At 42.5% G+C, this 21,881-nt stretch overlaps 1 protein-coding gene across 1 annotated transcript in view; it reads left to right on the top strand.

The window, feature by feature from the left end:
* The window catches only part of DZIP1 (DAZ interacting zinc finger protein 1), an 89,865-nt gene that overhangs the window by 30,327 nt on the left and 37,657 nt on the right, over positions 1 to 21,881 (top strand). The window contains exons 4-9 of the mRNA XM_056555599.1: positions 2,201 to 2,325; positions 2,513 to 2,680; positions 5,218 to 5,361; positions 5,448 to 5,510; positions 14,759 to 14,899; positions 18,054 to 18,099. Of these exons, the coding sequence (XP_056411574.1) occupies positions 2,201 to 2,325; positions 2,513 to 2,680; positions 5,218 to 5,361; positions 5,448 to 5,510; positions 14,759 to 14,899; positions 18,054 to 18,099 (687 nt within the window). The remainder of the gene's footprint in view (positions 1 to 2,200; positions 2,326 to 2,512; positions 2,681 to 5,217; positions 5,362 to 5,447; positions 5,511 to 14,758; positions 14,900 to 18,053; positions 18,100 to 21,881) is intronic.

Below are 21,881 nucleotides of genomic sequence, written 5' to 3'. Positions count from 1 at the left end.
TATTATATGCCGACAGCAGTCATAAGAACAAGCTCCGTGCTGCGACTGGGTATCTCTGTGTGTCTGCTCGTAGAGGCTGATTTCTCGCTGTAGACACAGTTCCTACTCGTAGCAGATGCAGAGCAGGAAATCCACCCCTATGTGCAGATCCGCAGAGCTACCCCGTTGCAGCAGGTAACTGCCATCAGCGCACCCGCAGCATGAAATACACTGCAGATGCACTCCGTGTCTCCACCGCATGCTGTCATGATTTATGGCTGAATGGCGACATACTCTAAGGCTGTGTTAACCCATTGCGGCTAATTAGCAGTACCACCACTAATTACCACATGTTTTTTTTGCTGTGTCTTACCACAAATGACCAAAAAAGCATTTTGTAAAACATTTGTACTGCAATTTCTGCCATTTTGAAGCAAAACCCATGTGTTAGTTACTTAGTTAAGGTACTGCTAATTAGCCACAACGTGTAAACACAACCTAAGAGATTCCAGGTGCTTGGCAAAGATATAGAGGAACATTTATTATTGTGTGTATTTTAAAGTATGTTTTGAAGCCATTTATTTTTGCTGTGGTTTTGCTTACGTACAACATTTTTATCATAATATCGCAAGGGGGTTGATACATTTGGATAAGGAAAAAACAATAAATCACTTCAAAATACCACTTTTTAGGATTCCTCCTCTTCGACTTTGTGCAACTTAAAGGAGTATTCCAGGCAAAACCTTTTTTTATATATATATGAACTGGCTCTGGAAATTTAAACAGATTTGTAAATTACTTCCATTTAAAAATCTTAATCCTTCCAATAGTTATTAGCTTCTGAAGTTTTCTGTCTAACTGCTCAATGATGATGTCACGTCCTGGGAGCTGTGCATGATGGGAGAATATCTCCATAGGAACTGCACACCTCCCGGGACATGAGTCATCAGAGAGCAGTTAGACAGAAAACAACAACTCAACTTCAGAAGCTAATAACTATTGGAAGGATTAAAAATTTTTAATAGAAGTAATTTACAAATCTGTTTACCTTTCCGGAGCCAGTTGATATATAAAAAAAAGTTTTGGCCTGGAATACCCCTTTAATTAAAGTGCCATCTACAGCAAGTTTTGTAAGCCAGGTCGGCACTGGTGTAGATTTGCAACAAATTGAGGGCTTTGCGGCAGACATCAGTGGCACTTCATAAATCAGCAACCACTGCAAAGTGAAAAACTAAAAGTGTATACCAAAACCATTTATATCAAAATCAAATTTTGCACAATAGAGCCATTTCTGTGACTTTTCTAGCCCAAAAAAGCTCTAAACCTGTTATTAAAGGGGTACTCCGCTGCTCAGCGTTTGGAACAAACTGTTCCGAACGCTGGAGCCGGTGCCGAGAGCTTGTGACGTCTTAGCCCAAATGCTGAGCAGCGGAGTACCCCTTTAAATTGCCCCTATACTGTTTATGTGTGGCCATTCTCCATAGAAATGGGAGATACAGAAACATCTACTGTAGGTGTTTTTAGGGCTGGGCGGTATACCGGTTCATGCCGAATACCGAATTCTTTGGGCTGCACAATACCGGTTGGGCCCCTCCCCCTCGGGAATGTATCATCAGCCCAGCGCAGCGCTGTCCCCACATCGGGGAACTAATCCTATGTTACCCGCCAGCACTGTTCTGACCCCCCCCCCAATTAATGATCAGCCCAGCGGGCTACTACTCACAGATGTCACCTTCAAGCACTGCCTTCCTCCTCTTTGTTTGTCTCTTGTACAGCAGTGGTCTCCAACCTGCGGACCTCCAGCTGTTGCAAAACTACAACTCGCAGCATGTCCGGGCATGCTGGGAGTTGTAGTTTTGCATCAACTGGAGATCTGCAGGTTGGAGACCACTGGCGTACAGTGAGTTCCAGCGCCAGCGACCCCCAACAAAGAGGAGGAGGGCAGTGCTTGAAGGTGACATCTGTGAGTAGTACCCCGCTGGGCTGATCATTAATTGGGGGGGCAGAACAGCGCTGGTGGGTCATATGATTTGGGGGGGGGGGGGGGGTCGGCGAACACCGCGCACGGGTCACATGATTGGGGGGTGAAAATATTGTTATATACCATGGAACCGCCGTAAGTAAAAAAAAATACTGTGATACACATATTTGGTCATACCGCCCAGCTCTAGGTGTTTTCACGGTACTAGAGGTAAATAAATGATGTCTTCTTTCTATATAGGAAAGCAAAATATCCAGTCAAGTAATAAACTGCAGCATGAGGTAAACTGTCTAAAAGAAGAATTACGGCTTACCAAAAGTCAGCTGGAAGCAGAACAAGCAGCTCATTTAGAGAAACTTTCACAGGTAAGATGTCTTAGAGTATGTTCACATGGCAGATTGTCCGTCCGTTAAACTTCTGCGTGGACATGCCATAGCTAGGACGGGGGTTGTGTGTGAAGTCACTTTCTCTATGTAAGTCTATGAGTGTCTCATAGACTTACATAGATGCACAAACCCCTGTGTAAAGCCTGTGTAAATCTGTTTCTTATAGATACAGGAAAACGAACTTAGAAAATCAATTGAACAAGATGTTTCAAAAAAGTTCGATGAATGGAAAAAAGAAGAAAGAGAAAAATTTGAAGATAAATTGAACAAAGTAACAGAGTCATTTATGAAAGAGCTTAAGGAAGTGACATCCAAGAACACCTGTTTAGAAAATGTAAGTGTCCATTACTGGTTGCATTTTATATAAAGCCATAAAAGACTTTATTTTACATCCACATAAGGTGGAATCACATCTCCTAAGTAGGTTAACCCCTTAACAACGCAGGACGTATATTTACGTCCTCCGCCGGCTCCCGCGTCATATCGGGTCGGTCCCGGCGGCTATCAACGGCCGGGACCCGCGGCTAATCGCGGTGATGTCCTGTATTAACCCTTCAGATGCGGCGATCAGAACTGACCGCCGCGTCTGAAGTGAAAGTATCCCTGCTGCTCAGTCGGGCGGTGAAATCGCGCCATCCCGAACAGCTTACAGGACACCGGGAGGGCCCTTACCTGCCTCCTCGGTGTCCGATCGACGAATGACTGCTCCGTGCCTGAGATCCATGCAGGAGCAGTCAAGCGGCCATAACACCGATCACAGGCGTGTTAATACACGCCGGTGATCAGCATGAGAGATCAGTGTGTGCAGTGTTATAGGTCCCTATGGGACCTTTAACACTGCAAAAAAAAGTGTTAATAAAGGTCATTTTACCCCCTTTTGTTTGAATCACCCCCCTTTTCCCATAAAAAAAATCAAACAATGTAAGTAAAAAAAAATAAATAAATAAACATATGTGGTATCGCCGCGTGCATAAATGTCCGAACTATAAAAATATATTATTAATTAAACCGCACGGTCAATGGCGTACGCGCAAAAAAATTCCAAAGTCCAAAAAAAGCTTATTTTTGGTCACTTTTTATACCATTAAAAAATGAATAAAAAGTGATCAAAAACTCCGATCAAAACAAAAATCATACCGATAAAAACTAAAGATCACGGCGCAAAAAATGAGTCCTCATACCGCCCTGTACGTGGAAAGATAAAAAAGTTATAGAGGTCAAAATAGGACATTTTTAAACGTATACATTTTCCTGCATGTAGTTATGATTTTTTCCAGAAGTACGACAAAATCAAACCTATATAAGTTGGGTGACATTTTAACCGTATGGTCCTACTGAATAATAAGGTGTCATTGTTACCGAAATATGCACTGCGTAGAAACGGAAGCCCCCAAAAGTTACAAAATGGCATTATTTCTTCGATTTTGTTGCACAATGATTTTTTTTTCCCTTTCGCCGTGAATTTTTGGGTAAAATGTCTAATGTCACTGCAAAGTAGAATTGGTGACACAAAAAATAAGCCATAATATGGATTTTTAGGTGGAAATTGAAAGGGATATGATTTTTAAAAGGTAAGGAGGAAAAAACGAAGGTGCAAAAACTGAAAAACCCTGAGTCCTTAAGGGGTTAAAGGTGTATGTTGGCAGCCTTTCAAAAAGTTATACCGTAGCGTGCTATTAGCTGGCCAAGTGAGTTTACTGAAGGAACATAGTCAATGCAATTATACACTTATTTTGTGTATAAAAATACATGGTCTGAACGTAGTCACTAGTTGACTATGTTCTGTCCATTAATGTAAATGGGCCTTCTGTCAGTACGCAGTGGTAGATATTAGCATAACGGAGTGTGGATCTAGCCTAAGGCTAAATTTCCACACAGGCTTTTTTCTGGTGTTTTTTTTTAATACTGCCACTGCAGTTTTTGAGCCAAAGTGAGAAGTGTATTCATACAAAATGTGAAATTTAAAGGAAGGACTTATACTTCTCCTTCCTTATGGATCCACTTCTGATTTTAGTGGAAAAACCCTTTGATGTTGGCACTGCTAGTTTACAGGGTAAAGGAGAACAATCAGACCAGAGATGTTGTGTGAACCAAAACTGGACCAATTTATTGAGATCAAAGCAAGTGCAAACAGGAAAACACGTTCCGGAGGACAGCACCCTGGCATCTTCTTGCCCAGCTCAGCTTGATTGACAGGCCTCTCCCTATTGATGTATGCAGACATGTAACTTAAGCCGAACCAGGGAGGCCGCACCTAGTGTATAGTGCATAGGGTGCATACACACGTACATAATCCGCTGCAGATTTGACACTGTGTATTTTATGGTGTTGATTTTCTGCCATATTCAGCTATTTATTTATATTCATTTACACTACATCAAATTTTGCTGCCCATGGGTCTGCAGTAACAAATCTGCAGCAAACATACGCAGGTGTGAACTCACCCTTAGAGCTCATTCACATGAGCAAATTTTGCTTTAAACTTGCAGCGGCTTTGCCACTACGAGTTTGAAAGGGACGGGCTCTCTGCGGGCTGTCCACAACTGATTTTCAGCGGCGGAATCTCCACTGTTAAAAATCCACAGCAGACCCCATAAACTTCAATGGGGTCTGCGATTGATTTCCCGCGGGGGAGATTCTGCTGCTGAAAATCTACTGCGGCCAGCCCTTAGAGAGCCTGTCCCTTTGAAATAAAATTGGCTTGTGAGAACGAGCCCTTAAACCCTTGAAACACTGCAGCAATTCGAAGTGATTCATAGTTGTTATAACAAGAGAGCCTGTTGAGATTTCATGCTGCGATTTGGGCAGCATAAAACATCTGCTGACATACTCCCTATAAGATGACACACAATTTACCAATATCGATTTCAGGAGCTTCATGAAATAAAAAAAGACAGTCTGCACAGGAGATCTGGCCTTGGCACTCTGCAGGAGAGCCCACCAAGTGATACAGAGGAGGGCAAATCTTCATGTCCACATGATGTTCAGAGTGTGAAAAAACTTCTTGAAATGCAGGTATAGTTACAATTCAGTTCACACTACACTTTCTACAGTTATTTTGCATATTAAAATCAATATATTATTTCTTTTTTCATCTGAAGGAAGAAAAGTGGGAAAAGCGCCTACATCTTCTTTACCAGGAGCATGAGAAGGAGAAGAGCCAGGTATTGCTACAGTTCTCCACCTTTTTAATTTCATGTCTATTTTAGAAGTAAAATACTGTGAAACAGTAGCTTGTTTCTTCTCTATTAAGTTGTTTAGAGAAGTGCCGGTCACGTGGCTCCTATTGTGTCCATCATTGGCGGGGGTGCTTATCTATTTTTACCTTCAGAATTGGGAGTTTGGCATTTTGCAGTACAGAAAATTTAGTATATAGTTATAATTGTACATTATGTCCAAACAGTGGTTTTACTGTGATTTGCCCCCATTTTGCTTGGTTCTAACAGGTGAAATATATATATTTGGCAGATTTCCCTTGTAAAAACCATATGGCCAGTTACTGCTTTGCAAAACCATGGCAATCGCAGTAAAACGCACACGGGGAGATATTAATATGGTCTTTACCCTTTTATGTGTGTAATATTGGGGGAGATTTATCAAAACCTGTGCAAAGGAAAACCTGTTCAATGCCCATATCAACCAATCAGATCGCTTCTTTCATTTTGCAGAGTCCTAGTTAAAAATGAAAGAAGTGAGCTGATTGGTTGCTATGGGCAACTCAGCAATCTTTTTCTCTGGACAGGTTTTGATAAATCTCCCCCATTGTCACTAGAAAACTACAGCAATCTGTGCTGGATCTTTTTTTTTTTGGGTGACTTTTCATGTATAACATTTTTGACACACCACTGCATTTCAGTGTACTGTATAAGTTTTTTTTACAGTGGTCATCAATGTATCATTTGGGACTTTTGAAAAAGTTGCTACTGTAATTTATGTGCAATGGACCACAATTATTCATTAATCACACCAAGTCAGACCAATTGGAAAAAAGTCTCTGGGGGAGATTTATCAAAACCTGTCCAGAGCAAAAGTTGCTGAGTTGCCCATAGCAACCAATCAGATCACTTCTTTCATTTTTAACAAGGCCTCTGCAAAATGAAAGAAGCGATCTGATTGGTTGCTATGGACAGGTTTTGATAAATCTCCCCCTCTATACTGAGCAGTATTTCCAGTCATCACTAATGCTTCTACATATAATTCATGAAAGGCCGAGCAACCTTTTGATAAATTAGTTCCAGCCACGTCAAATATACCACAAGGAAAACAGGGTATCCTACACTCTATAATACATTCCCCCCATGGTGTTCTTGATGGGGCTTTGATGCAGCTATATATGCGACTCAACTGCAACATGTGAATACACCCTTTAATATTAAAGCACAAGCATGTGAATGAAACCGCACCCACATGCCTACATTTTTGTGGAGGTTCTGCTTACCCTGTGCAAATGTACTTTAGTATTGAAATGTTTTATTTCTGTCCTATATCTCATATTATGAAAGTTGATAAAGTAGACTGTTTCATTGCTGTCAGTGGCCTTGATTTAGTGCTTATCCACATGGCTGATGCGTGTGTTATCCTTAGGCTAGGTTTACACACAGGAAAAAAGCTGTGTGGAAAAAAACCTGTGTGGAATCCTAGCCTTAACGACACAGACCGTAAATGTACGTCCTGGTGAGGCGGTACTTAACGCGATGCTCGGGTCATGCGCGGCAGTTCCCGGCTGCTGACTAGGGACCCGCCGGTAATGGCGGACATCTGCGTTCGCCGTGATCACCCCTCAGATGCCGCATCTGCGGGAGTGCGGTCAGAAAAATGCATGATCGGATCGACCGCAGCGTTGCCGCGGCGATCCGATCATCTGTAATGGCGGACGGAGGTTCCCTCACCTGCCTCCGTCCTTCTCCCGGCGTCTTCTGCTCTGGTCTAAGATCGAGCAGACTAGAGAAAACGATAGCCGATAACACTAATCAGTGCTATGCCCTATGCATAGCACTGATGAGTATTAGCAATCAAATTATTGCAATAAATAGTACCCTATGGGGACTATTAAAGTGTAAAAAAAGTAAAAATAAAAGTTAAAAAAATTTGAAAAATCCCTTCCCCCAATAATAATGTAAATTGTCAGTTTTTCCCCATTTTACCCCCAAAAAGTGTAAAAAAAATGTTTTTTTTATAAACATATTTGGTATTGCAGCGTGCGTAAATATCCAAACTATTAAAATATAATGTTAATTATCCCATACGGTGAACGGCGTGAACGTAAAAAAAAAAATACCAAAATTGCTGCTTTTTTTAATAACATTTTATTCCCAAAAAAATTGATAAAAAAATTTATTAAAAGGTTTATATATGCAAATGTGGTATAAAAAAAATTACAGATCATGGCGCAGAAAATGAGCCCTCAAAATTGCGGTTTTCTTATCAATTTCCCCACACAAATAGTGTTATTTTGGTTGCGCCATACATTTTATGGTAAAATGAGTGATGTCATTACAAAGGACAACTGGTCACGTAAAAAAGAAGCCCTCATACTAGTCTGTGGATGAAAATATAAAAGAGTTATGATTTTTAAAAGGCAAGGAGGAAAAAACGAAAACTTAAAAATAAAATTGTCCTTAACCCCTTAAGGACCCAGCCAATTTTCACTGTAGGACCCGGCCATTTTTTGAACATCTGACCACTTTCACTTTAAGCATTAATAACTCTGGGATGCTTTTACCTTTCATTCTGATTCCGAGATAGTTTTTTCGTGACATATTCTACTTTATGTTAGTGGTAAAATTTTGTCGATACTTGCATAATTTCTTGGTGAAAAATTCCAAAATTTGATGAAAAAATTGAAAATTTTGCTTTTTTTTTTTTACTTTGAAGCTCTCTGCTTATAAGGAAAATGAATATTCCAAATAAATTATATATTGATTCACATATACAACATGTCTACTTTATGTTTGCATCATAAAGTTGACATGTTTTTACTTTTGGAAGACATCAGAGGGCTTCAAATTATAGCAGCAATTTTCCAATTTTTCACAACATTTTCAAAATCGAAATTTTTCAGGGACCAGTTCTGTTTTGAAGTGGATTTGAAGGGCCTTCTTATTAGAAATACCCCACACATGACCCCATTATAAAAACTGCTCCCCTCAAAGTATTTAAAATGACATTCAAAAGGTTTATTAACCCTTTAGGTGTTTCACAGGAATAGCAGCAAATTGAAGGAGAAAATTCTTGTAGACCCAGTTTTTGAATTTTTACAAGGGGTAAAAGGAGAGAAATCTTCCTAAAATGTGTAACCCAATTTCTCTCGAGTAAGGAAATACCTCATATGTGTATGTCAAGTGTTCGGCGGGTGCACTAGAGGGCTCAGAAGGGAAGGAGAGACAGTGGGATTTTGGAGAGTGAGTTTTTCCTGAAATGGTTTTTGGGGGGCATGTCGCATTTAGGAAGCCGTTATGGTGCCAGAACAGCAAAAAAAAAATACATGACATACTATTTTGGTAACTACACCCCTCAAGGCACGTAACAAGGGGTCCAGTGAGCCTTAACACCCCACAGGTGTTTCACGACTTTTTGTTAAAGTTGGATGTGTAAATGATTGTTTTTTTTTTTTTCACTAAAATGCTAGTTTTCCCCCAAATTTTAAATTTTTACAAGGGATAATAGGAGAAAATGACCCCCAAAATTTGTAACCCCATTTCTTCTGAGTATGGAAATACCCAATGTGTGGACGTCAATGCTCAGAAGAGGAGGAGCACCTTTGAGCTTTTGGAGACAGAATTTGGTTGGAATAGAAGTCGTGGGCCATGTGCGTTTACAAAGCCCTCCATGGTGCCAGAACAGTGGACCCCCCCCTTATGTGACCCCATTTTGGAAACTACACCCCTCACAGAATTTAATAAGGGGTGCAGTGAGTATTTACACCCCACTGGCGTTTGACAGATCTTTGGAACAGTGGGCTGTGCAAATGAAAAATTAAATTTTTCATTTTCACGGACCACAGTTCCAAAAATCTGTCAGACACCTGTGGGGCGTAAATTCTCACTGTACCCCTTATTACATTACGTGAGGGGTGTAGTTTCCAAAATGGGGTCACATGTGGGGGGGGGGGGGGGGGGTCCATTGTTCTGGCACTATGGGGGCTTTGTAAACACACATGGCCTTCAATTCCGGACAAAATTTCTCTTCAAAATCCCAATGGCGCTCCTTCTCTTCTGAGCATTGTAGTTCATCAGCAGAGCACTTTACATCCACATATGGGGTATGTTCTTACTCAGAAGAAATGGGGTTACAAATTTTGGGGGGCTTTTTTCCAATTTTTCCTTGTGAAAATGAAAAATTTGGGATAACATTTTTCCATCCAACTTTGAAGAATTTTCATTAAACACCTGTGGGGTGTTAAGGCTCACTATACCCCTTGTTACCTTCCGTGAGGGGTGTAGTTTCCAAAATGGGGTCACATGTGGGTATTTCTTTTTTTGTGTTTATGTCAGAACCGCTGTAAAATCAGCCACCCCTGTGCAAATTACCAATTTAGGCTTCAAATGTACATAGTGCGCTCTCACTCCTGATCCTTGTTGTGCGCCTGCAGAGCATTTTACGCCCACATATGGGGTATTTCCGTACTCAGGAGAAATTGCGTTACAAATTTTGGGGGTCTTTTTTTTCCTTTTACCTCTTGTGAAAATAAAACGTATGTGACAACACCAGCATGTTAGTGTAAAATATATATATATTTTTTTTACACTAACAGGCTGGTGTAGCCCCCAACTTTTCCTTTTCATAAGGGGTAAAAGGGGAAAAAGCCCCCCAAAATTTGTAGTGCAATTCCTCCCGAGTACGGAAATACCCCATAAACTGTTTCCTTGAAATGCGACAGGGCTCCGAAGTGAGAGAGCGCCATGCGCATTTGAGGACTAAATTAGGGATTGCATAGGGGTATTCTACGCCAGTGATTCCCAAACATGGTGCTTCCAGCTGTTGCTAAACTCCCAGCATGCCTGGACAGTCAGTGGCTGTCCGGAAATGCTGGGAGTTGTTATTTTGCAACAGCTGGAGGCTCCGTTTTGGAAACACTGCCGTACAATAAGTTTTTCATTTTTATGGGGGGGGGGGGGGGGGACAGTGTATATGTAGTGTTTTACCCTTTATTATGTGTTAGTGTAGTGTAGTGTTTTTAGGGTACACGCACACTGGCAGAAGTTTACAGTGAGCTTCCTGCTAGAAATTTGCTCATACTTGAAGCAAGAAACTTACTGTAAACCTGCCCGTGTGAATGTACCCTGTACGTTCACATGGGGGGGGGGGGGGGGGCAAACCTCCAGCTGTTTCAAAACTACAACTCCCAGCATGTACTGACAGACCGTGCATGCTGGGAGTTGTCGTTTTGCAACAGCTGGAGCCACACTGGTTGGAAAATCTTCAGTTAGGTTCTGTTACCTAACTCAGTATTTTCCAACCAGTGTGCCTCCAGCTGTTTCAAAATTACAACTCCCAGCATGTACTCATGCTGGGAGATGTAGTTATGCAACAGCTGGAGGTACGCAACTACAACTCCCAGCATGCCGAGACAGCTGTTTGCTGTTTGGGCATGCTGTGATTTGCAGTTTTGCAACATCTGGAGGGCTACAGTTAGAGACCACTGCACAGTGATCTCCAAACTGTGTACCTCCAGATTTTGCAAAACTACAAATCCCAGCATGCCCAGACAGCAAACAGCTGTGTGGGCATGCTATGAGTTGTAGTTTTGCGAAATCTAGAGGGCAGTTTAGAGATCACTGTGCAGTGGTCTCTAAACTGTAAACCTCCAGCTGTTGCAAAACTGTAAATCCCAGCATGCCCAAACAGCTGTCTGGGCATGCTGGGAGTTGTAGTTTTGCAACATCTGGAGGGCTACAGTGTAGAGACCACTGTATAGTGGTCTCAGACTGTAGCCCTCTAGAAGTTGCTAGGCAACTTACCGGCTTCCGTCGGATCCAGGGAGCCAGCCGCACGACATGCCGCCCGCGCCGATCACAGCAGCCGATCACATCCCGCAGCCTCCACCGACAGGTAAGTGGACTTCGACGCCCGGTCCCCTTCGGTTTCCCCGTTCTGCCCCGCCTATTGTGGGTGGGCAGTACGGGGAAAACGAAAGTTAACCCCCCCCCCCCCCCCCCCCCGCCCCTGATATGCTATTTGTCATCGCTTTTGACGACCGATAGGAAGGGTGATTCAAACTTTTATTAGGGAAGGGGTTAAATCACATTTATTAACAATTTTTTTTACATAGGGGACTATAACATGCAATACCTTGATTGCAGACACTGACCAATGCAAAGCCCATTGCATTGATCAGTGTTATCGGTGCTCTGCTGCTCCAGCCTGGATCTCAGTCACGGAGCAGCAGAGTGACAGTGGGAGACAAAGTAAGAAGCCTCTCGCTGTCCTCTCAGCTGTTCGAGACGCCACGATTTGACCGTGGCGGTCCCGAACAGCCCACTGATCTAACTGGCAACGATTTTCTCCCGTTTTAGATGCTGCGGTCAACTTTGATCGTGTCGTCTAAAGGGTTAATACTGGACATCAGCCCAATCAGCAATGTCTGGTATTAGCTGCGGGTCCTGCCTGCTGATAGCAACCGGGACCTGCCAAGTATGAAGCGCGCTCACCTGTTGAGCGTGCTTCACATAACAGGAGCCGGCCACGAGCGTAAGTTTATGCTCGTGGTCGTTAAGGGGTTAATAGGAGTATTTTACAAATCTGTTTAACTTTCTGGAGGCAGTTGACATGAAAACATTTTTTTTTACTGGATAACCCTTTTAAAGTGTTACTGTCATTTGTGCAAACTTTTAACATCCAGACATTTGTGCAGACTTTTGTCGTCCAGACATGAACATCAATAGATAACACGCCATCCATAATTAAAATACTACATCAGTCTTTATTGAGAAAATACAATACATAACAAACACATCAAATAAAGGCAGACCTTCAAACTAGGACCGAACACACTGAGGGTAAGTATATGTTACAAATTCATCAAACCACCACTAGGTGGGTCACTTTATACAAAGTGCACTGTGCATAACTGCATATATGTATAATAAATATACATACCTCAGAACCACCAACAACAAATAAAATACATGAAGAGCAGATTGCACTAAACCCACAGAAACTTACATTCAGTCACCCCAGACTTGTCAAATGTTTATAACTGCTGTGATCGCTAGTTATAGCTGAGTGAAGCACAGCTCCACTACCCAGGCCAGTCATCCCTTCTTTATAAAAAGCACATCACTCAGATCGAACAGCCAGCTGGGGGAGGGAAGGGCGCTGCTGCTCTTTAACTAGCAGTGACGCTTTAAAGTATCCTTCTTTGTAGTGATCTGCTGTTTGCACGAATCAGTGTGATTTTAATGCAGTTCATGTCTATTCTCTCTGCGGACTCCAGAATCAGGATTTCTGCGGCATAAAAATTCTGCCTTGTGCACAGTGCAGCAGAATCCATTGAAATCAGTGGGACTCTGCTGCAGCAGAAATTTCATCATCTGAACATAGCCTTAGGGTGTGCACGTTCGTGCGAACAGGTTACAGTGTGTTATTTTCCTCAAAGATTTCTGTTTGTTTCGCAATTGAATTGTTCATGTTATAGGTCACATTAAAGGGGTATTCCAGGTTTATGCATCTTATCCCCTATCCAAAGGCATTTTGTCGGGGGCTGCCCTGAGATCACGGGGGCCCCCAGCAATGGGACCCTGCGATCATACATCTTATCCCTTATCCTTTGGATAGGGAGTAAGATGTATAAACCCAGAACACCCCTTTAACCAGCCTAGCGGTATTCCCGAGTGTGACTCGGGGTTAATTTTCGCTGCTAGAAGCGGTAACCCTGAGTCACGCTCGGGGTAGAATTGCAGAGTTGCTGTGTGGGCTGCACAATATATCGCAAAAGCAATGGAATCGCGATTTTTGCTTTTTGCGATATAGCGATGCAGCCCCCAGGAAAACATGTGATTATCTGCTCAGGTCGGCTCCCGTGGCGGGGGCCAGCTAGAGCAGGTAAAGACATATACTAAAAGTCAGTGTTTCTCAACCAGGGGGCCTCCAGATGTTGCAAAACTACAACTCTCAGCATGCTGGGAGTAGTAGTTTCACAACAGCTGGAGGCTCCCTGGTAGAAAAACACTGAGCTAAGTGTAAAAGTAAAAAACCTTTTGCTTACCTACTCCCGATCCCTGCAGATGCCGTTCCCCTCCATGCGCTCTGGTCCCTGCTCTCTTCACTATTCATCTTCCAGGACCTTTCCCTTTTCAGCCAATCACTGGCCGCAGTGGTGTAAAGCCTGTGATTGGCTGAAGGGGAAAGGGCTTGTTCTGCAGGAAATACACTAGGTTTGAAATCTGCCCGGCAAACCTAGTGTATGCTGCTGCAGGACAAGACAAGGTGAGAAGGGGGGGGGGGGGGATGTGACAGAGGGGGGAATGTGACATGGGGGGAATGTGACATGTGACATAGGGGGGAATGTGACATAGGGGGGAATGTGACAAGAGGGGGGAATGTGACAAGGGGGGGATGTGACGGGGGAGGGGAATGTGACATGAGGGGGGGATGTGACAAGGGGGAGGGGAATGTAACATGGAGGGGGAAAATGTAACAAGGGGGGGGGAATGTGACAGGGGGGGATGAATGTGACAGGGGGGAAGAATGTGACAAGGAGGGGGAGAATGTGATATGGGGGGAATGGGACAAGAGGGGGGAATGTGACAAGGGGGGGGATGTGACGGGGGAGGGGAATGTGACATGAGGGGGTGATGTGACAAGGGGGGAAGAATGTGACAAGGGGGGAGGGGAATGTAACATGGAGGGGGGAGAATGTAACAAGGGGGGGGGAATGTGACAGGGGGGGATGAATGTGACAGGGGGGAGAATGTGATATGGGGGGGAGGGGGAATGTGACGGGGGGAGATGTGAAATTTCAATGCAAAAAATTGTACTGCTTTTGGTACAAATTTCCAGACAGAATCATACCGCCAGGGAGGTTAAAGGTGGAAAAAGTTTTGACATCACAGGAACCTGGCAAATGGTGTGTAGACTTTTTATAACCACTGTATATTTGAAACTATATTTTTACACAGGGATATCTGAAACTAGGTATGGTGTGGGCTTGGTACAATCTGTTTGCCTTGTTATGTTTACTTAAATGGGGTATTTACCTATCTGTGCGCGTTTATATGATTTGTGATATACATTGGACCGCTATCAAGCGATGGAACTATCTTTTTAGACCAGGATGTTTGTTGTGTGAAGGAGGCCTAAGCTTTTGTTCAAATAGGCGTTATTTTGTAGGGGGTTGTTACTAGATTTTAGTGAAAATAAGTAAATTGTTATAAGATAACATTTATTTCTGTCAAATGGTTATTTTTTCTAGCTTTTATCAAAAAATGAGAAGCTAACATTATCAGTGAATGAATATCAAAAGACGTCCAATGATTTCTACAAGAAACGACTGGTTGACCTTGGACAGAGACTTCAGGAACAAAATGAATTAATTAAATGTCAAAAAGATCAGGTATGTAACATGGCTGCCCACTGTACTGCATCTGTGTTAAGTATAAGTATTAAAAGAAACAAAAATTATGGCACAATGGGTCTCGTTAGAAGCACAAGTGAGTGGGGCACTATCCCGCAGATGGAATCTATGGTTGGCAGCCCTGCTCGGTAAAACTCCTGCCGTCAATAGAGTTCAACTCTGACAGCGAATATGGGCGTATGGCTATTTGCTTTGGCACATTGTGTTTAACCTTATTATCATGTGAAGATTTTTGTACAAAGTTTCAGATTCCATCTAAATACTTTTTTAAATACCCTCAGTTATGCCATTGTATCTCCTCCCTAAAGTGGAGGGAAGGTGGACTTATGCGTAGGTATGGTCCCTACTTCCTGAAGTCTCAAAGGGAAAGAGAGGGAATATCTATAGAGTTTATAAGGCTATATTACACTCCAGCCCACCACCTCAACTGTATTTTAGAGGGTTATGGGAGAGAGATCTGGGTCTTTCAATTTCGACAGAGCAATGGGCTCATTTGGACTTAATCCCAGATAAGGTATCACATTGTATAGCTCATTTAGAGTCTGCTAGAAAAATGATGTATCGTTGGTACATTACTCTTACCACATTAGCCAGTATGAATCCTGATCTCTCTCCTGCTTACTGGCGATGTGGGATGGGAAAAGAAACATTTCTGCATATGTGGTGGGAGTGCGTGGCAATACAACGGCTGTGGAAGGGAATATATAGATTATTAACAACATTATTAAAAGGGGGTAACAACCCTTAGGTGGGGTCCAGAAGTTGCTCTGTTGTCGATAGGCCTGGAATCTACTTCTCTACTAAATCTCACCATAATCTTCCATACGGTTTCCACACGTAAAGCAATAGCTAAACTTTGGAAATCTACAACCGTACCTAGCCTAAGTCAGTTGATAATCTCTCTTAAACAGATATGTGTTATGGAAAGATTAAGATTGGATAAATTAGGAAATACTAAAGTTCTAGTAGAACAACATAGGATGTGGGAACACTGAGAAAAAATTAAAGGAAGCTGAATTTATTTATGTGAAGTAGATTAACTCACGTGAGATTAGGGAAGGAGTACCTAGCCTAAGTCAGTTGATAATCTCTCTTAAACAGATATGTGTTATGGAAAGATTAAGAGTAAAGCAACATAGGATGTGGGAACACTGAGAAAAAATGAAAGGAAGCTGAATGTATTTATGTGAAGTAGAATAACTCAAGTGAGATTAGGGAAGGAGTACCTAGAAGAAGATGATTTTACAGGAGGGAAGAAGGGCAGTATGGAAAAGCCAGTTCGGTGAAGATAGATGGAAAATGAAGAAATTTTGAAATCTAGCATTAGGGAAGGAAGTTAAAGTTATAGTCAGAATAGGTAGAGAGAATGGAGTATGAATGATGAAGATGGGGGGTTTGTTGCTTTTTGTTTCTTGTTGTTTAATGTTTTTTTTTTCTTTTTTGCTATGTGTATATATTCATATTTGATATTTTATACATGTTGTGCATGTCAATTGAAAAATTAATAAAGAAAAAAAAAAATTAGAAATTACAGAAGGTCACCTGACTCCATAATTCAAGCCACAACCCAGAGGCTTGAATATGGTGAGGCTATAATGTGGTGTTAATATCAGCAGTCACTCTTATTGCTGTAGTATAGGTTTAAAGGGGTACTCCACTGCTCAGCGTTTGGAACAAACTGTGAAGCCAATGCCGGGAGCTTGTGACGTCATAGCCCCGCCCCCTCATCATGTCAGGCCCACCCCCTCAATTCAGGTCTATGGGAGGAGGCGTGACAGTCCTCACTCCCCCTCCCATAGACTTGCAGGGTGGGGTGTGACATCATGAGGGGGTGGGGCTATGTCATCACGAGCTCCCGACTTCGGCTCAGGACATGGTTAACCATCATGTGAATTTAGGGCTACAGATATTAATGCGAGTTTTAGCATTAGCACACTGTATTACTAGGATTCATTTTTTCAGTGTATCACCTGTAGTGCAAATTACTTGGAAATTATTCCTAAAAAGTTGGAGCATAACAGTGAACTGCTGGGTTTTTATGAATTACCTTGATACCTTTTCTTTCTGTGTGAAATGTTTTAGTTATATTTAATAAAGTCAGTGTTTTAGGGGTCTCTAGTTTGGGTTTTGTGTCCAAAGGGGCATACCCCCAATGGTCGTTGCAGTAAGTGTATTTTCCTCATTCCATTCTTGTGTTAAACGCTGCGGTCAGTATTTGGTCCTAACTTTGGTCTGTATTTTTAGCCAAAACCAGAAGTGGTCCAAAAGGCAGAAAAAGATGCAAATCTTTCCGTATGTTCCACTACTGATTTTTGGCTGCATTCAGACACTTATCCCCTATCCTGTCCAATAAGGGTGCGTTCACACGGAGTAAATGAAGAGTAATTCACGCTGAAAAATTTACGGGCGGAATTTTTTTTTTTTTCGCGGAGTTGCGCGCGGACATGGGGGAGAAAGAAGTGAAGAGTTTTTCAGCCATTTCCGCGCAAATTGCGCACGAATTGCGCGCAAATTTCCCGCGAATTCCGCGCGAAAACGATGTCGGGCGGAATTTTTTTTTACCATTGACTTCAATTGATTTCTGCTAGCGGATTCCGCTTGAAGAATGAACATGTTCTTTCTTCAAGCGGAACAGAATTCAGCGTCGGAATTCTGCTAGCACAATTTCCGCAATGTGAACAGGCCAGCAGAAATAACATTAAAGTCAATGGGCAGAGGAGATGGGCATTAATTTGGAGCGGAGAATTCAAGAGGAATTACTCGAGTAAATTCCTCTTGAATTACTCTGTGTGAACGCACCCTAAGGCTAGGTTTACACTACAGAATCTCTGGGCAGAATTTCTGCCAGAGATTTAGCCGGCGGCACTAAGACCGCACGGACAGCATTGCCGTCCCCATAGACAGCAATACATTTCTGGGTGGATCTTTTGGGAGATCTGCTCAGAAATGCATTGACATCTATGGGAAAGGCAATGCAGTCCGCGCGGTCCAAGTGCCGCCGGTTTGATCTCCAGCAGAAATTCTGCCCAGAAATTCCACAGTGTGAACCTAGCCTAAGAGTAGATTAAAGGTAAAGGGGCTTTCATTTACAGAATGTAGTCAGAAGTCCTAATATTTATTATTCTTTGTTTAGATTAAAGAACTATCCTCTAAACCACCAGTGGCCAAAAGATATTCAGGTAAGAGGTGTATAAGGGGGCATTGCTTAGAACATTATACTGTGAATCTTAGATGGTGCTTGAAAGTCTGAGGAAGAAGACATTTAAGGAGTTGTGCACTTTATTTGTTTTAACCCCTTAACGACAATGAACGTAAATGTACGTCATGGTGACGTGGTACTTAACGCACCATGACGTAAATTTACGCGCCGCCATGATCACGTGCACCGGAGTTGTGCTCGCGTCATGCCCGGCAGGTCTAGGCTGCGATCGCGCGGATGTCCGCCATTAACCCCTCAGATGCCGTGATCAATACAAATCACGGCATCTGCGGCAGTGCGGTACTTTGAATGGATGATCGGATCGCCCGCAGCGCTGCCGCGGGGATCCGATCATCCAGCATGGCGGTCGGAGGTCCCTTCACCTGGCTCCGGCCGTCTCCCGGGGTCTTCTCCTCTGGTCTGAGATCGAGCAGACCAGAGCAGAAGATCACCGATAATACTGATCAGTGCTATGTCCTATGCATAGCACTGAACAGTATTAGCAATCAACTAATTGCTATGAATAGTCCCCTATGGGGACATAAAAAGTATTAAAAAAAATAAATAAAAAAAAGTACAAAAATGTAAAATAAAAAAGTACAAAAATGTGAAGAACTCCCTCCCCCAATAAAAAAGTAAAACGTCAGTTTTTCCCATTTTACCCCCAAAAAAGCGTTAAAAAAATGTTAATACACATATTTGGTATCGCCGCGTGCGTAAAAATCTGAACTATTAAAATATATTGTTAATTATCCTGTGCGGTGAACGGTGTAAATGTCAAAAAATAACAAAAAGTCCAAAATTGCTGCTTTTTTGGCACATCTTATTCCCAAAAAAATTTATAAAAAATTTATAAAAAGTAAAACCTAAGCAAAAGTGGTACTGATAAAAACTACAGATCATGGCGCAAAAAATGAGCCCTCATATCGCCCCATATACGGAAAAATGAGAAAGTTATATATAGGTGGTCAAAATAGGGCAATTTCAAACATACTAATTTTTTTTAAATGGTTTGAGATTTTTTTTAAGCGGTACAATTATAGAAAAGCATATAACATGGGTATCATTTTAATCGTATTGACAAACAGAATAAAGAAAACATGTCATTTTTACCAAAAAGTGTACAGCGAGAAAACAAAACCTTCCAAAATTTGCTAAATTGCAGTTTTCTTTTCAATTTTCCCACATAAATAAATAATATTTGTTTGGTTGCGCCATACATTTTATGGTAAAATAAGTGATGTAATTACAAAGTACAATTGATGACGCAAAAAACAAGCCCTCATATGGGTCTATGGATGAAAATATAAGAGAGTTGTGATTTTTAGAAGGCGAGGAGGAAAAAACGAAAATGCAAAAATAAAATTGGTCTGGTCCTTAAGGCCAAAATGGGCCTGGTCCTTAAGGGGTTAAATTAGTTAAGAAGCACCCCACTTTTTTTTTGCCAGCAGTATTCCTACAGTACCATCTGCTACTCACAAGCATTCTTACGCTGTCATCTGTTTCATCCCAGCTCTGCTCCATCCATACATGTCATTACTGCAGCTAGGTTGTGTAACCACCAGTCTGACAACCAGAATACATGTTGTGTCAGCTGACTTCCTGAGACTTATAGGATTACATAATCACCTATCAGATCCCTTCTGGCAACTTAAATTCCTCCCCACCCAGATCTCTCCTCTTTGTCCTTGTTTTTTTCTTTATATGCAGGGATGTGGAAATCCTATCGCCCGATGCCCGGGACAAATAGTTCTGGGCGCCGGGCAGGTGAATTTTTTTTATAGATTTAGCCCTGTATCGGGCAAGCAGGGACAGACCGACTTCCCCCGTATTTTTCTTTAATGCTTTTGTGAGGCGCAGGAGCCGATGCAGGTCTGCACCTCACACCGGTGCTCAGGGTGTATGTAGGGGGCGGCGGCCCCCAGCTGATCGCAGAGCCCCCTTATGTCCCCTCCCGGAGGACGCAGCTCTACATTACACAAGAAGCAGGGGGAGAGTGAGGACGTACACAGCTCGGTACACAGCTCCCCCACCCCCCCCTCCGTCTGCTCTGTCTCCACAGGACCTAATCTACCACGGGGAGGTTAAAAGTTTGCACGGGGAAAACACAGCGGGTGAGGGGAGAGAGGATATCCGGTGTGAGGTGAGATTTTAAAACCCATGCAACCTCACACCGGCCGGCGGGTCTTTATTGTGCCGGGACTACAGCTCTGATGTCCACTCATGGTCAGCTCAGGTGAGGAGGCCGAGAATGCAGGAGGCGGCGTCAGCGGCAAAAAGGGTGGTTGTATATGTATGGTGTGAGTGTATGTGTGTTGTGTGTATGTAATGTATGATTTAGGGGGGCAGCGGCGGGTGTATGTATGATGTGTACATATGTATGGTGGATGTGTATGTGTGATGTATGATGTATGTGTGTATGTGTGTAGGTGTATGTGTGATGTGTGTATGATGTATGTGTGTGTGTAGGTGTATGATGTATGTGTGATGTGTGTAGGTGTATGATGTATGTGTGATGTGTGTAGGTGTATGATGTCTGTGTGATGTGTGTAGGTGTATGATGTCTGTGTGATGTGTATGATGTATGTGTGTATGTGTATGATGTATGTGTGATGTGCGTATGATGTATGTGTTATGTGTATGATGTCTGTGTAAGTCTGGCATGCTGCGATCGCCATGACCGCTATTAAACCTTTAGATCACCGCTGTCAAAATTGACAGCAGTGTCTAAAGGGATCTTATATACATCCCTGGTGGTCTAGTGGGGTGAATCATACTATTTTGGTTGAAATTATTTTATCTACCAGGACAAGTGGATTTTCTTGAGGATTGTGTTCCGCTTTAGTCCCTTGGACAAGTAGTTTTTTTTTTTAAATTTCCACACCCCTAATATTTTAGGTGTGCTGCTGAAGAGATCATTTCTGTCCTTTCTAAGGGATCAAGAATGCAGTTATATAGTAGATCAGTCCATAGAATGATAAACTGAAAAGGTCTACAACACAGAACGCACACTGCGTTCAGACTCTTATCCCCTATACTGAAAAGGTATGCTATCAAGGTCTGATAGATCTGGGTGCCACCTCTGGTACTGTTTATGGAGAAAGGCCAAGATATGCCATAAGAGTTAAAATATACCTTTGATTTTGAAGCCAAAAATACATGTACCGTATGTTTGGTTCCAATATATAATACGGTTTCACACATTTTTATGTAGTCTTTCCTTCCCTTTCATTTCTAGGCTCTATTATAGTCACCTCAACTTTGTCAACAAAATAATCATAACTTTAAATCATGTTTTCTCTGTCACTCTTCATTGGGGGACACCTATACTGATGGGTATATGCTCTTGCCACTAGGAGGCACTGACACTACAAAAAAAAGTCGGCTCCTCCCTGGCAGGATATACCCGCCCACTGGAAGCGAGGTAATCAGTTCTAGCTTGTGTCAGTAGGAAGCAAGACACAGGTCTGGGAGCTCCCCAGACCTGGTCTTTTTTTTAAATTATTTTCATGTAAGGGCTGTTTAGTTAGCTTTCTTTTCTCCCTTTTGTTTCTTTTGGTGAGTATGTCTAACACTGGGCTGCCAGGTGCTTTGCTGTGTTTTCCTTTACCTTTCTGTGTGGGTGGACAGTGCACAGTGATGATGCCAGTCATCTGCATGGTCTCCGGCACCCCCAGTTTGTCTGCATGGTCTCCGGCACCCCCAGGTCGCCCATCGGATCGGCTGCACTCCAGTACCCCACTTTCTGTGGGAGAGTTCGAA

Source organism: Hyla sarda, chromosome 2 (assembly GCF_029499605.1).
Source record: "Hyla sarda isolate aHylSar1 chromosome 2, aHylSar1.hap1, whole genome shotgun sequence".
In the NCBI taxonomy this organism is placed as follows: domain Eukaryota; kingdom Metazoa; phylum Chordata; class Amphibia; order Anura; family Hylidae; genus Hyla; species Hyla sarda.
This window is presented reverse-complemented; position numbering and strand designations above follow the sequence as displayed.